This window comes from Triticum dicoccoides, chromosome 6A, assembly GCF_002162155.2.
Source record: "Triticum dicoccoides isolate Atlit2015 ecotype Zavitan chromosome 6A, WEW_v2.0, whole genome shotgun sequence".
NCBI classification, from domain to species: domain Eukaryota; kingdom Viridiplantae; phylum Streptophyta; class Magnoliopsida; order Poales; family Poaceae; genus Triticum; species Triticum dicoccoides.
This window is the reverse complement of record NC_041390.1, coordinates 404946591-404962601: the sequence shown is the minus strand read 5'-3', so window position 1 is coordinate 404962601 and position 16011 is coordinate 404946591. Positions and strand designations below refer to the sequence as shown.

The 16011-nt window shown below is 48.7% G+C and overlaps 1 protein-coding gene across 2 annotated transcripts; it reads left to right on the top strand.

Annotated features, from left to right (window-relative positions):
* The first annotated feature begins 12586 nt into the window (after positions 1-12586).
* On the top strand, positions 12587-15234 carry LOC119317031. 2 transcript variants are annotated; one of them, XR_005153485.1, is made up of 3 exons: positions 12587-13388; positions 14010-14119; positions 14280-15234. XR_005153485.1 is itself a non-coding variant. In XM_037591419.1 (3 exons), exons 1-3 carry the CDS (start codon positions 12713-12715, stop codon positions 14032-14034), a joined length of 606 nt encoding a protein of 201 aa, XP_037447316.1. In that variant the 5' UTR covers positions 12587-12712; the 3' UTR covers positions 14035-15234. The 2 variants fall into 2 exon arrangements, 1 of the variants encoding a protein (XP_037447316.1); XM_037591419.1 differs by having other exon boundaries at positions 12587-13098; positions 13194-13388; positions 14010-15234.
* Positions 15235-16011: the final 777 nt, after the last annotated feature.

Genomic DNA, 16011 nt, shown 5'->3' with positions numbered 1-16011 from the left:
GATTTTGCAGTTGCATCTCGTGTCAAGTTGCTGGTCCTTGCGTCTAGTCTTTTAGAGTTTCGAGTTTTGGTCATAAGTAGTCATGCCTCCGCCGCACCATCATCATCGCCCCTACCATCTACCACCACCGCTTATCCACCACCGATCCGTTTCCATATACCACCACCAATCCGTATCCATATACCACCACTGCTGCCATATCTTACCATCATATATCCACCACCAATCCGAGTTCTTTTCATATTAGGTTTGTTTTCAAGATCCTTCTATTTTCTGATTCATGTTTCCTTGCCTGAGTAGGTTTCAGAAAAAATGAGTTTGGAGACCCCCGGGCAGTTTTTAGGCCAAAATTTCGGCAGGCGAATTTTTTCCCTATCCTGTTTTTAGGCTTTTACGAGTCTTTTCAGACACTCGCCATCATAGTGATTTTTCGTCGCACTTCTTCGTCATTGCTGCCCTGATTTTTGAAAAAGAAATTGTCAAAAAAATTCCGTGCATATCCTGTTAGTTTGACTTGGGAAGAGTTTTGAGACACTCGCCATTATAGTGATTTTTGGCAAAAACAAGAGGAGCGCAAAAAAAGAGTGCAAAAAAACAAAAATAATAATTCAGAATGTGCTTTTCCCTTGTTTCCATGCAATGCCGTGATTTTGTTAGTGTTCTAGGCTCGCATCTCTAGCACGGTCTAGCCTAGGACCAGCATAGTACCATCGTTGCACGTTTATTCAACTTTCCATCTCTGAATTGATTATTGTTGACCCTTTTTGCTACCATATTATAAGCCTTCCCAACTCCACATGCATCTACGTCGTGCGTTTGACTCTCCCTGGTAATCACTCTATCCATGCTTTGAGAGTTTTGACTACAACGGTTGCCAATCACCACCTGCTGCTAGGTAAGAACTGGTAAGAATTTGGGATTTGCTTAACGGATTTATGACACACTACCACTTTCTAGTAGTTTGTAGGATCATATTCTTGTGTGTTTCTATTGCTGCTAACCATGGTAGGACGACAAGCTGATGAGATTGACTGGGAGAACATGACAAACAAGGAGTTGCATGATAATTTTCAGCAAATGATGAGTGGCCAAGTGGGAGATGTGCTAAACAGATTTGAAGAGGCTATGGAGATGATAGATGGCATGGAGAAGTCGTTTGAGACAAAGCTGGATAATAAGTTTAATGAATTGCTCTCGTGTCTTCCACAACCACCACTAGCTGCACCTGTCGCGTATCTGCAACGACAACAACAATGCCCCTGCCGAATCGGTTCGGACGAGCGAAGCATGTTCCTATTGAGGATGGCCAAACTTATGGTGCTACTATACCTACTGTTGATGCTTCTTTGGCTCCTGCTACTCCTACTGCTGGTGCCGAGGAGGATGACGACTATGAGGATGAGGTTGATCAAAATTAGAACTACATGCAACCACCAGCACCTGGTCGTCCACATGCATATAATCGCAATGGTAGGGCTGCACTACCAGCTCAGGTGTGAGATCATGACCATCTTCCTAAACTAAAATTGAATATTCCACCATATGAGGGTAGATATGTTCCTGATATATATCTTACTTGGGAGTTAGAAACTTAACAACGTTTTACATGTTTACAATATCCCGATGAGAGACGTGTTGCTGCTGCTGTTTGTGCTTTCACTAGTTTTGCATGCGTATGGTGGTCTGAACATTGTAGATTATATCCTATTCTAGCTACTTGGGATGCTTTAACAAATTATATGCGTACTCGCTGGGTTCCACCATATTATCAACGTGAATTCCTTCAAAAATTGCAGCGTTCAAGACAAGGATTTTTTTTTGTAAAAGAATATTATCAAGAATTACAAACTGGCATGATTCGATGTGGTATTGCCGAGGATAATGAAGCTATGCTTGCATGTTTTATGGGTGGATTAAATAAAGAGATTTAGACCATTCTAGAGTATATGGAGTATAATAATATCACTCGTTTATTCCATCTTGCTTGCAAAGCTGAACGTGAAGTGCATGATCGACAAGCATTGGCACAAACTAATTTTTCTGCAAGTCGATCTTCATCATGGACACCACATACATCCTCTACTCCCACACGTCCTACTGCAGCACCACTGACTTCAGCCGCCACCTCCAACCGTGATACAAGAAAGCTGGCACAACCACCACTATTTGCTAAGAGCACACCTTCGGGGCCTGCACAGAGCTCTTCTTCGTCCATGGCATCAACAGGGAAGACACATGATATTATTTGTGGTTGCTGCAAGGGTGGAGGTCATTATGCGAGAGAATGCCCATCTAAACGTGTGATTATTGCTACTGAGGATGGTGGTTATGAGTTTGCTAGTGACTATGATGGGGAGACCTCGGCTATTATTACAAGTGAAGAACACGGTGGAGATGATTCTGAATAAGAGATGCAATACATGGCTGATGAAGACACTGACAGGTATGAAAGTTTAGTTTCTCAATGTGTTTTGAGTGTGCAGGTCACACAAGCTGAGCAAAATCAGAGGCATAATTTGTTCCATACAAAGGTATTTGTGAAGGAACATTCTATTTGCATCATCATCGATGGAGGGAGATGCAACAATTTGGCTAGCATGGAGATGGTGGAGAAGCTCTCTCTCACCACAAGACCACATCCGCATCCTTACTACATCCAATGGTTCAACGGCAGCGGCAAGGTTAAGGTAACACGTACTGTTCGTGTGCATTTTAGTATCGCTACATATGCTAATTGTGTTGATTGTGATGTGGTACACATGCAAGCATGTTCCTTATTACTTGGTAGACCATGGCAATTCGATAAAAATTCTGCACACCATGGTAGAAACAATCACTATACTCTTGTTCATAAGGATAAACATATTACTTTGCTTCCTATGACTCCTGATTCCATTTTGAAAGATGATATTAATCGAGCTAGTAAAGAAAAAAAGGAGCAAAATAAGAGTGAAAATCATATAGTGGCAAAAGAATTTGAGCAACAAATGAAACCTAATAATAAACCATCTAGTGTTGCTTCTGAAATTAACTTGAAAAGTGGATGTTTACTTGCCACCAAATATGATGATCTAGATTGCAGCAAATCTGTTTGCTATGCTTTTGTGTGCAAAGAGGCATTATTTTCATTCGAGGATGTGCCTTCTGTCGGTGTCAAAACCGGCGGATCTCGGGTAGGGGGTCCTGAACTGTGCGTCTAGGATCGATGGTAACAGGAGACGGCGGACACAATGTTTTACCCAGGTTCGGGCCCTCTCTATGGAGGTAATACCCTACGTCCTGCTTGATTGATCTTGATGAATATGAGTATTACAAGAGTTGATCTACCACGAGATCGTAATGGCTAAACCCTAAGAGTCTAACCTGGCTATGGTTATGAGGATTCGGCCTATCTACGGACCTAGCCCTCTGGTTTATATAGACACGGGAGGGATCTAGGGTTACACAATATAGGTTACAAAGAAAGGAATCTTCATAGTTGGTCGCCAAGCTTGCCTTCCACGCCAAGAAGAGTCCTATCCAGACACGGGTAGAGTCTTCGGTCTTTGTATCCTTATGGCCCATCAGTCCGGCCCATATCCAATAGGTCGGACACCCGTGGACCCCTTAGTCCAGGACTCCCTCAGTAGCCCCTGAACCAGGCTTCAATGACGATGTGTCCGGTGCGCCGGTTGTCTTCGGCATTGCAAGGCGGGTTCTACTTTACGAATACTCCAGGATAGTCTTCGGATAAAATGAAGGTGTCCAGATCTGCAACACAATTACCACACACAACTGTAAGGAATATAATATTTCATGAGTCCCATCTGCCGACAACTTTTTGCAAGATGACATCACATCTGTTTGGTCACTATATCGAACTGTTTCTGTCCGCCGTTCCGCGCTTCGAGATGCGGTTTCCATTGGCACATCTTGTCAAAGTAGAGATCGTGTCCCCTTATTGCGGGATTTTCATCAATGTTGGCGTGGGTAGCCCAACCGTGCCATTTGCACAGCCCTTGGGGAATAGGCTAGTTTTAGGGCGAGTGGGGAGGCATTCGATATTCACTGCCTTTATAAGGGGATAAGGATTCCCCCTTCTTCTCCCACGCCTTCTCTCTTCCTCTGCCCTTCCACTCTTGAGCTCCAGCGCCCAAATTCCCATATTCTTCCCACTTGAACAAGCACTCAACCATGTCTGGATCCGGAGGTCAAGGCAAGTGGATGGTCTCCTCCGTCAAGGAGAAGGACATTACTGAGCTTCGGGCGGCCGGGTACCTGGCGAAGGATATCACCCACCGTCTTCCAGCCCAGGGGCAAGTCGTCCCCACACCGGAGCCCAATGAGTGGGTGGTATTCATCCCCCATTTCTTCCACGGGCTAGGGTTTCCACTCCACCCTTTCGTCCGCGGGCTAATGTACTATTACGGGATAGACTTCCATGATCTATCCCCGAACTATTTCCTCAACATCTCGGCGTTCATCGTCATGTGTGAGGCCTTCCTCTGCATTCATCCCCACTTCAGGCTGTGGCTCAAGGTCTTCAACGTGAAGCCGAAGTGGTGGATGGCCAACACGCAGAGTGCGGAGGCGCCATGGTGAGCAAGCTGACCAATGTCTCCTGGCAAAAAGGCACTTTCGTGGAGACTGTAAAGGAATGGAAGAAACAGTGGTTCTACATCACAGAACCCCGCGGCGCCACCTGGGCCACAGCTGCCGAATTCAACTCCGGCGCTCCCATGCGACTCACCTCCTGGGGCGAGAAGAGCCCGAACTAGTATTCGCCAGATGAGTTGATAGCGCTGCAGACACGCGTTCAAAGCATGGTGGACAAAGATGTCAAACTTGTCGATATAATCCAGGTGATGCTAGTTCGCCGGATTCTCCCGTGCCAAAGCCGTAGCCTCCCTCTATGGGAGTTCAATCCGAAGAAGCACCATACCCTGAAGAGGCTCTTCGAAACCACTCACGAAGACGCTTGGAAGTTGCTCTTCAAGGGCAACGAGACACCGCCGGCCACAGATTCGGACCGCGGGCACGACATTAACCACCTCGCCAACGAGGTCTGCCGTACAATGCCATCGTTGGGTATCCGGCCCTGGCTAAGTTCATGGTGGTGACCCACCACGGCTACAACGTCCTCAAGATGCCAGGAAGCGGCAGAATCATCACAGTCCCCTGCGAAGAAAGAGACGCGGTGTGCTCCCTTGAGCGTGCCTTCCAAGCTGCAGCAATCGACGACCCCGACAGCAAGGGCAAGTACCCTCCTGAGGCCATCCCCCAGAAGAAGAAGCAGCTACTCCGTGCTGGGCCTCAGGAGAACGGCGCCGCAAGTGGTGCCATGTCAGGATCAGCGCCTGCACCTTGGGCACCTCCCTCTGTTGCATAGGAAGGCACGCCCGGCGCCCTCCTCGGGACGGGTTCGGGGGCTCTCTTCTGGAGGGCCGCAGACCTTGCCAACATTACGAGGGAGGCGCTCAGGCACAATTTGGAGGCGTGCTTCGTGGCACGTTTCCCTCAGGAGGACACAGGGCGAGGAGCGCCCAGCGCTCAGGAGTTCATTACCAAGACCACTCAGGAACTGCAGGATGCGAGGGCCATGCGCGGTGATCGACGCTCACCTGGCGCAGCTCCCCATCCAGGCGAGGATGTCGGGCTGCGCGTCTGCATTGACGTCCCAGGGCTCAACAGGGCCGCGTCTGAGGAACTGTTTTGGCCTTCACGCATGGGACGCTGCGAAAGCCCACTACACAGCTACGTTCGCATGCCATTTAGCCTGCCGAGCGTGGCATCCGCCTACCAACACAACTTGCGGCGCGTCCCGGTGGCTCAGGAGGCCAGGCACCGTGCAGTCCTGGCGGAGATGGCGATGATCCTCAAGGAACCACCTGGACCCCCAGAGCCTCCCGAGGTTTGGGGCCCTGGTGGCTCATGAGGAGCAACCCCTTCGCCGCGTACCTACAGCTGCCCCAACATTCCTTCATCAACAGAATCAGGTAACATTTTCCAAGTTTATTTAGCTGGGAGCGCCCTCAGGGCTGCATCATTCCCAGGCCGCATGGGTCCATCCCTGTGGCGTGTATCCCTTTTTATATATTTAGCTTACCTTGTTGGGGCGCCCCTCGGGCTGCATCATCCCCAAGCCACTCGGGCCTGACCCAGTGGCATGTATCTCCCCTTGAGAGAGTCCTGGACTAAGGGGTCCTCGGGCGTCCGGCCTGTTATCCATGGGCCGGACTGATGGGCTGTGGAGACATGAAGGCCGAAGAATGCATCGTGTCCGGATTGGACTCTACTTGGCGTGGAAGGCAAGCTTGGCGACCGAAGATTCCTTCTTATGTAACCGACTCCATGTAAACCCTAGATCCCATCGGTGTCTATATAAACCGAAGGGGATAGTCCGGAAAGGACACCGCATATACTCATTACCATACCCATATAGGCTAGACTTCTAGGGTTTAGCCATTACGATCTCGTGGTAGATCAACTCTTGTAATACTCATATTCATCAAGATCAATCAAGCAGGAAGTAGGGTATTACCTCCATAGAGAGGGCCCGAACCTGGGTAAACATCGTGTCCCCTGTCTCCTATTACCATCGATCCTAGACGCATAGTTCGGGACCCCCTACCCGAGATCCGCCGGTTTTGACACCGACATTGGTGCTTTCATTGAGAGTTCCACTGTGCCGTCGACAAAAGGTTCGATGGCCCTTTCAACCATCAATAATGACGCTATCCAAGGAGGAACCTTCCTCCCCGGACAGATCTTCGTATTCGGCGGCTTTGTACTGCGGGCCAACTTGCTTGGCCATCTGGAGTAGATCGACAACTATGCCCCTGGCCATCAGGTCAGATTCAGAAGCTTGAATTATGTCGCGGACATCCATGGAGATTTGATCTTCAACGGATTCGAGATCGCGGCAACCGCTTCCCATCGCCTCGATGAACATGGCTTAAACCTATCATCGGGCCGCATCCAGGAGATAGCTCCTGTAGCAGCTCTGGCCTTAAATCCGGAGCAGATCAAGTCACCCAAAGATGGGAAGCTCGACCCCATCACAGGGGCCACCGATTCCACGGCGCTGGAGCCGCATGCAGATTGAACTTCATATGGTATCCGCACCAACGGTACCTCGGACTCGCCTCCGATGTCGAACTCCGAACCCCGCGAGCCCACGTATACCGAAATCGATCGGTTATCGATCTTCAAGTTCGGCGCGACAGATGTCTTCCAACACTCGCCCATGGGTGACATACTAAACTCGCTAAAAAACCTATCCCTGCCAGACGACCCGTCGCCGAACTATGTTCAATTCGAACTTTTGGCGGATGATGGATAATTTTGTTTCCCACCCGCCACCCACTTCGTAGCCACTATTGAAGAACTAACCAACACGCCCGACCCCTGCTCCGAAGACATCGACGGTGTGGACGATGATGAGGAGCAAGGCCAGAGCTTACCACCCGATCGACATGGGATGACCACCTCCTGGTATGATGTGTGTATGATAGACACACCTTACGACGCTCGCGATGATGAAAAGGAGAATCCGGCCGAGAATAAACCGCCTGGTACACAACCCGGACACAGGCACCCTAGGTCACATCGCCCAAGAGAAAACACTTCCAGCACCAGAGAAGACGATACTTCGGACAACAAAAACCCCGTTGAGGTAGAATCCGAGCAGGAGGAACAGGAATGCGGGCAAGACAGCTCTGATGAGCACACCACATATGGGGACTCGGAGGACATCAATTATCTCCCACTCTCCGAGGAAGAGGAGATCCTCGACAACGAGGATTTTATCATGCCCAAGGAACCTCTCGAGCAAGAGCGCTTGAAACACCAGCTTATAGCCACTGCAAGGAGCCTAAGAAAGAAGCAGCTGCAGCTTCAAGCAAGCCAAGACTTGCTCAATGATAGATGGACCGAGGTCTTGGCCTCCGAAGAATACGGCATTAACAGCCCAGACAAAAGCCACCCCAAGAGTAGGTGGCTCCCTTAATACGATGGCAGGGCAATGGAGCCCATACCACCACCGAACAATGTGGCGGGCCGGCCACAGTTCGGTCCAGACAAAGCAGCAGCCCAAGCAGAGCACCATACCAACCCATCTGGCTTTCATAACAAAATAGCTTGGGGGAACACTCGCCTATTCGGACACTACAGAGCTGACCACGCGTGGTCTGAGCACCGTAAACGGAGCCTGCCGGAGGTGCTTCATAGTGTGGCCCAACATAGAGGAGCCGCACACCCCCTCTGCTTCACTAACGAAGTAATGGAACACGAATTTCCAGACGGGTTTAAACCCATTAACATCGAATCATACGATGGGACAACAGACCCTGCGGTATGGATCGAGGATTATCTCCTCCATATCCACATGGCCCGCGGAGACGACCTCCACACCATTAAATACCTACCCCTCAAGCTTAAAGGGCTAGCTCGGTACTAGCTAAACAGTTTGCCAGAAAATTCTATTGGCAACTGGGAAGGTTTGGAAGACGCCTTTCGAGACAACTTCCAGGGAACATATGTTCGGCCATTATGCGCCGATGACTTAAGACTCATTGTCCAGGAGCCCGCGAGTTAGCTAGGGAGCTCTGGACCAGGTTCTTAGTCAAAAAGAACCAAATTGACGACTGTTCGGATGCAGAAGCCCTCGCGGCCTTCAAACATAGCGTCCGGGATGAATGGCTCGCGCGTCACCTCGGCCAGGAAGGACCCAAATCCATGACAACCCTTACCGCTCTAATGAACCGCTTCTGCGCGGGAGAAGACAACTGGCTTGCTCGTAAAAGCAACGACGCTAGCGGCCCGGGCACTTCCAAAATCCGAGATGGCAATGGCAAGCCACGACGAACCGAACACAACAGTCGCAGTAAAACACGTGACACAACGGTGAACGCCGGATTTCACAATCCGAAGCCCGGTCAACGGAAGAAGCCACTAAAGGCAAACCAGGATGGACCATCCACCCTTGACAGGATATTGGACCGACCTTGTCAGATTCACGGTCACCCCGATAAGCCAGCTAATCATACCAACCGTAACTGCTAGGTCTTCAAGCAGGCAAGCAAGCTTAACGCTGATCACAAGGGGAGGAGACCACCAGGCGATAAGACGACGGATCGGCTCGCCAGCAGAACGCCAGAAACAGTTTCCCCCCTACGCTCGATCACTCCGGAAACGCGAATAGCAGTTCGTCTTCCGCCGCCCACGTACTGTACTGGCAAAATTTGCACCACGCGCGCATCACTACGCACTCAAGATACCATGGGCATCGGCGGAAGCACAATACGGACAACTCTGCAAGCATTCTCGTAACGTTTTTTATCTGTTCACCTTATTTTTCTGTATCATCCCTAAAGAACAGGTGACCAGCTGGACAACATCTACAATGGACTCTATCGGAGTTCAGATCCGTATGCTCACCTAAGGGGCTACTTCCGTTAAGGATTCCCCTCCCCGAGGACGGGCGACGCAGACGTGCGACAAGAGGTCCAAAATAACTTTTTATGGACCACACTCTCTATTTTGAGCCTGTACTATGCACTCTTTCCTTTGATCCCGACCCGAGCATGTCAAATAGCCGGGTTTGCGGTCTTTTATATATATATATATATATATATATATATATATATATATATATATATATATATATATCAAAACGTACCGTGGTCAGAACTATCGCTGCTGTTGACGCACGCGAGGAGATCCGTGCTAAGCAGCTGACCAGAAAAGTTGGCGCGATTTCTTCGGTTTTCTATGCGACTCCCTCCTGTTTTTCATCTGCCGAGGCCACAGCTTTTCTGCTGTTCACACAGACGCGAGCGGACCTGCCTGACCTGGAGCAGCACTGGGTCTATCACGTGCGGCCGTGGGGGACCAAGTGGAACTTCTCGCTGAAACAGAATCTCATCCCGGAACGGATTCCACCACCGACCTGAATCCAAATCGGCACACAGACGTCTCTCTCCACCCCCACCACGCCGACCCTCCTCCTCCTCATAGCACCGGCGCCACTGCCTCGTGCTCTTCCACCACCTCGACTGAACTATAGCGCCGGCCGCTCCCTCGTCCCCTACCCCAGACCGGGCCATCCTCATGGAGATGGAGCAAGACGGACCGGATCGAGTCTCCTTGTCGCCTCCACCACCGGGAGCGACGGGAACCTCCACCGAGATCTGCACGGGGAGGCCGAGGTCCTCGGCCGGTAGGAGCACTTTCCAGTGCGCTCTTTCTCCTTGTCTACCACCTCCGTCGAGAGCCGCGTGACGGCCACCTCCGAACACGCGGCTGCAGCCCATCCATGGTGTCCGTCTAGAGCCTTACGATGGCCACTGTCAAGCCGGGAGCACGGGATCCACACCTCCGACGGGCAACGAGCAGTGCCAACCCTTCTCGTAGTCTGATGAGCCACCGTGGGTTCACCGGCCACAGTCCTGTGGCTCCCGGTTGATCGAGGGATGAGCCAGCTAGCCCGAGGCGAACTGGACGATGCGTGCACACCAAGCGACCACGGCACCAGCTGGTCGCTTAGGCCAACTAGGCACTGCCGTTTCACCATGTGTCCGCCGCGGCTGTTGATGGCCTCCCGCCTCAATCTGCCGGTCGGCTGGATACGACGACCCTGCGATGCACACATTGGGAGGACGTGAGCGGGCCGTGGTGGGGAGCAGGAGCAGCTGTGGTGTGAAAGGATTGCCGCTGCCAACGCAAATCACACCAAAATCCCTCACGCTATGCTTGGATGTATGCATTGGGAGCCTTGGCATTGCATTGGGTTGAATATCAATATCACACTATATTGGTATTGAGATTGAATGCCAATATTTTTGTTTGGATGCTTAGATATTCGGAACACAGACTTGATATTGAGGTCGAATGCCAAATGTTGTTTGGGTTGTCAATGTGAGGCATTGAGTTGTACGAGACTTTGCCAAGAGATCGAGCAAAGAGGAGGCTGGACGCTAGACAGGGGAGAAGGGAGATGGTCGGAGCTCTACGAAAAGAGGAAGGAAACAGTCTTCACGGCCTCCACTGTGCTTAGAACATAATTAATATAAAACTAAAACAAAAGACAAGCGCCGCCCGTGCGCTGCTGTCGTTGTCGTGCCCATCGCCGTCTCACGCGTCGCCATTGTCGTCTTCGTCGCCAGTGAGTTCGATGTAGGGTGGCGGCGTCCGTTCGCTGTCCGTTGGTTAGGGTTCCACTCCCATAACCGACCATCCCTTCCGTGAAAACAATCTTCCCATCTAGCTTTGGTCTCACTCTTCCTTGTCTTTTTGTGAGTTTTTCTCTCGCCTGTGCACATACATACACGCGGCTACTTATTCCTGCTTGTTGTAGCTGCCATGGCTCGGATACACGCCGCTGATACCCCGTGCGCCCTCATCGTTCGTTACACGAGCTCATCCTCAGAGCTGGCGTTGACTGCCATAGTGAGATGCGAAGTCATCGGAGTAGCTGCGTCCGTGAGCCACCAGTGTCACTGCGTCAGCGACTTGGGCATGTGACCCCGATAACCTACAGTTTGCACACTGCCTGCATCAAGGCCATGAGCTAGACCCTTCTCCCTTATTTATTTTTGTCTGCCTTTTTTCGATTTTGCTGCTGCACGTGACAACCATCCCTTGCTCTCTTTTCATTTGAGGTGTTGCTACATATCAGCATTTTTTTTATCCCTTTAGTGACCAGTCGGTGGTTTTTTGGCTTATCGGCTTGCTGTTTGTTGGGTGAGGCTACGGATTAATTTTCACAGTACATACTTCCTCGTTGGAATTTTGGAAGAACTTTTTTAGCTCTGAGCTGTGAGCTTGCTGTGGATCCTAAGCCGTTGTCATCCCGCATCCAAACAGTCTCCAGCTGATTGAATTAGCTGTCGTGGAGACTAAAGTGCCTGAATTCATAGTGACTTATTGCATTGGCTGGATACGGACTATACCAAGGCTGGAGTTGATTAGCTCCATTTAACCGGTCTGCCAAAGTCCATAGAAAATCTTAAACCCTAACCCTGCATTTGAAACGCTTGGTAAAAATCAGAACGGTAGCTACATATTAGCTTCTATGGTTCTAAAATTAGTACGAAGCAGACCCAGAGGAACCGCATTTTTTATGGAGTGGAGAACCTTTAGCGTGGGATTCAAAGCAATCAAATGAAAAAAACGAAATAGGAAACGGGCTCTGTCACGGTGTGTTGAAACTTGGTACAACTCAACTGGAGATAAAAACAAAAAACCTGCAACCATTAGATGGGCTCGCATGTGACAGGCTGTGTAGGGACAAGCCCCGGGCCTCGTGATTGACAGGTTTGGGCCAGAACTTTTACAGAACGTGGCAGGCTGTGTACAGTAACATGTATGTGAGGAAAATCAAATAAGCAGAGAGAAAAGAGACCGATGAGAATGAAAAGTTCCAATCTTGATGCACCATGTACGGTTCCGATAGTTATTACCATATATATATATCAAAACGTACCGTGGTCAGAACTATCGCTGCTGTTTGACGCACGCGAGGAGATCCGTGCTAAGCAGCTGACCAGAAAAGTTGGTATATTATATAGGTCCTGATGGGAATGTTTCCGAACTAGTAAGAAAAAGGCCCAACCCAGGTCGACCTTCCCCGATCCTAATCCCCCACCTGCCGCTCCTCTCGACCCAACCGGCGACGTGCTCGCCGCTCCACCCCCAACCGGCGCCGCTGCCACTACCTTGCCCTCAACCGGAGATGCGGCCACCGCCCTGCCCCCAACCAGAGATGTTGTCGCCACCACCGTCACCTGCGCTCACCACCGCCATCGTGGCCCTGACCACCAACCGCGCCTCCGCCGTGTCCTCCCCCTGCTTCAACTGCAGCAGCAGCCTCCCTTCCCCTTGCTTCCACGACGGCGGCAGCTCTTCGTCCCCGACCGGTGCAGCGGCTGCCTCCATCCCACCCCGTGAGATCCGCAACAAATGCCCCCATCCACCCCGCGGGATCCGCCACTGCCGGAGCCGCCCTCCGCCCTGCCATGAGTTGCAGCCCCCGCTTCGGCGCGTCGCTGCCGGCAACAGTTCCGGCGATGAAGGGCTTCGCCTTCTCATCGACCTCTGCACGGGGACCTCTGCCGACGGGTACGTGGGATGCAGCAGTTCAATATAGCCCCTCCACGCCGTTCAACTCCTGTAGCCAGCTCGCTAAAGTCAGCTCCCTTCCCTCTACCGCCCAGTCGTCCCACCCTTGGTGTTAGCTCAGGCTGCTACCTCGACGTCACGCGTAGATGCAAGCTGGCCATGGGGTGGCCACCCCTTGTGCGTGACCTGCACAGGCATCTATCGTGGACCTTCTTCGGCGCATGTCATCGACCTTCCCCGGCATCTCTCACGCCATGCGCGGCTCCCTATCCATGTGCCATATCCCGCAGGTGTTGTGCTCTCTGTCTTTTTGCTAGTTCGTTTTCTAGTTCATTTTCCTAAATCTCACATATAAATGCTGGTGTTATGCTCTCTGTCTTTTTGCTGGCTTGTTTGTTCAAGTATATACAGAAGATTTGGAAATTTGTATGTGAAAATTAACTCTTTGTTCAACTCGTTCGTTCTCTCCTAAATCTCAAGTATGTACAGGTGCTGGTGTGCCAGAATAAGATTAAGAAGTTTGTACTATAAAAATCAGTAATTCATTCTTTGTTTAAGATTGTGTACAGAAGATTCAGAAATTTCCCCAATTGATAGTGTGCCCTCAACCTGTTTGTTTTATGCTTATGAGAACTTACTTTAATTTTTCTGTTCTTTTTGCATATAGTGAACATACAAAAGGTCAATGTAAATTGCTTATGTTCCCGTGTGTTTTGCCCTTTGCTACGTGAGTCTGTAGCTATTTCCTCACTTTGGCGTTAATGCTTGTAAGGAAACTTTTGTAACTAAGCATTCACTTTGATTTTCCTTTGCTTTGCACTGTGACGTACATAGTTTGATGTGCTTTTTTCTCCTGAGCTTATAAGTAGGATGTCCACTATATTCAAAAACTTACTAGTGCTTGTTGTCAGGTCTGTCCCTCCTTCCCCGGCTTGATGTCCTAAGCAGTGGTGGACGCAGCTACCTGAGGGAGCGAAGCCCGGCCTCCCAGCACCCGCAGTCGCACTGGACCCTACAAAAAGTAAATAAATCGCAAGTTCAGAATAAAAAAACCGAGAAGTTCAAAAACAACCTTTACTGCCTTATGTTGTTTGCCAACAATCTTCAGTTTCTTCAGTAGCTCGTGCACATTTTGCCTAAGCTAGTATGTTCAGAATCTTAAATTGATAGTTGACCTACAGGGATAACCATGTTGATGGTGATTGAAGGATTCCTATAATATTATTATAGAGACTGAAGGCCAACTTTTATGCATGATGTGGGAGGATCCCAGGAATTGTTCTTGACCAATCGATGGATTTCGAGAGATGCATTCATTTCTCACAAGTTTCCAGGGGTTCAAGCTCATTTATATAAGGAATGCTGAAGGTTCAACAGCAGCACACTGTTTACTGTTAAGAGCGCCTACAAATTAGCATACTCTCTCAAATCTCAAAGTGGAACACGTGCTTCTTGTTCGTCTAACGAGCTGTATGACCGAAGTATTTGGGACATTATTTGGAAGTCCAAAGTTCCTGGAAGAGTTAGTATTCGGTAGGAGGGTCGCTACAGGCACATTGGCTACCAAGAAGAATAGGTGGAAGCGCTCACTGGAGACCAAAGTGTTTGTAGTATTTGCAGTTGTGTGGAGGAAAATGAATTTCATTCGGTGGTGGCATGCACAAAAAGCAAAGCCTTAAGGAATGAAATGAGAAGACTATGGGAGCTCCCAGGTGAAAATATATTCCAGGAGTCGGGAGAGGATTGGCTGCAGAATCTGTTATCTACTTGCAGCACTGAAACCTGGGCAAAAATTCTACTTCTTTTTTTCTTGAACTTAAAATTCTACTTCTTCTCTGGCGCTGTTGGCACCTGAGAAATGACTGCATTTTTAAGTTGGGGAAAGAGACAGTAGGCCAATCGGCAGCGCTTCTGGAGCAACATGTTGCTGAACTGGGTATTGGTGGCCATGGTTCGCTAGCAGGTTCAGGGGAAGAGGTTGTGCAACATGTTGTTGAACTGGGTATATGGTGAGCATTGGTTTGTCTTAGCTTTTTCAGTTATGTATTGGGAATTACCTAAAGCTCATCCGCATGATACATTGGGTTGTACATGAGAGCCGCTGATTTTATCGAACTACTGTTTTCAATATTTCTTCTTAGTGACCACATATTGTGTTTCTTTTTGTAATAGTGTGTATTCCAAATATTAAAAAAGTAGAGCAGTTTGATGTTTATAAAAATTCACATTTCCCAAGTTATTAAAGAATAAATCCCAACAAGTTGAAATTGAAAAATGGGAGTAGTTTGATGTTATTAAAAAGTAATAAAAAATATTTGCACAAATGAAAACAAAAGAAGTCCGAATTAAAATAACCGAGAAGTTTGAAATTTGTAAAAGCTATTAGCTACATGTTCAAAAGAGAAAACAAAAAATGGTGTCATTTTTGGCATTTTTATAACTGCTAATAAACATCGATGAATTTTTTTAAAAATGTCTACATGAAAAAAGTTGATTCTATTCATAAGCTTTCCAACGGTATATCATATGCTATATTTCGATAAACAATTCAAAAGTGTGGTGTACATCATCCGAAACAAGTTTTACCGTATTAAAAAGTATCTAATAATCCATGGCGAATTTGAGAAAAATGATCAAAAAGAAAAAAGGTGTGTCTTTTCAGCATGTTTCTGAAGGTATATCATGGGTCTCCCCGCTTTTGGAAAACGGTTTTTCCTCGTTTCTAAAAAATAACTAGAAGTTAAAATTTAAAAAACAGAGTGGTTCGATGTTTATTACTACATTAGGATTTTCCCCATTACTAAATAATAAACGAAGGCCAAACTAAAAAAATAGAGCAGCTCAAAATGTATAGAGAAAATGCATTTTCCTCGTTTGTACAAAGAAAAGCTAGATGTTAAATAGCAAAGAAGT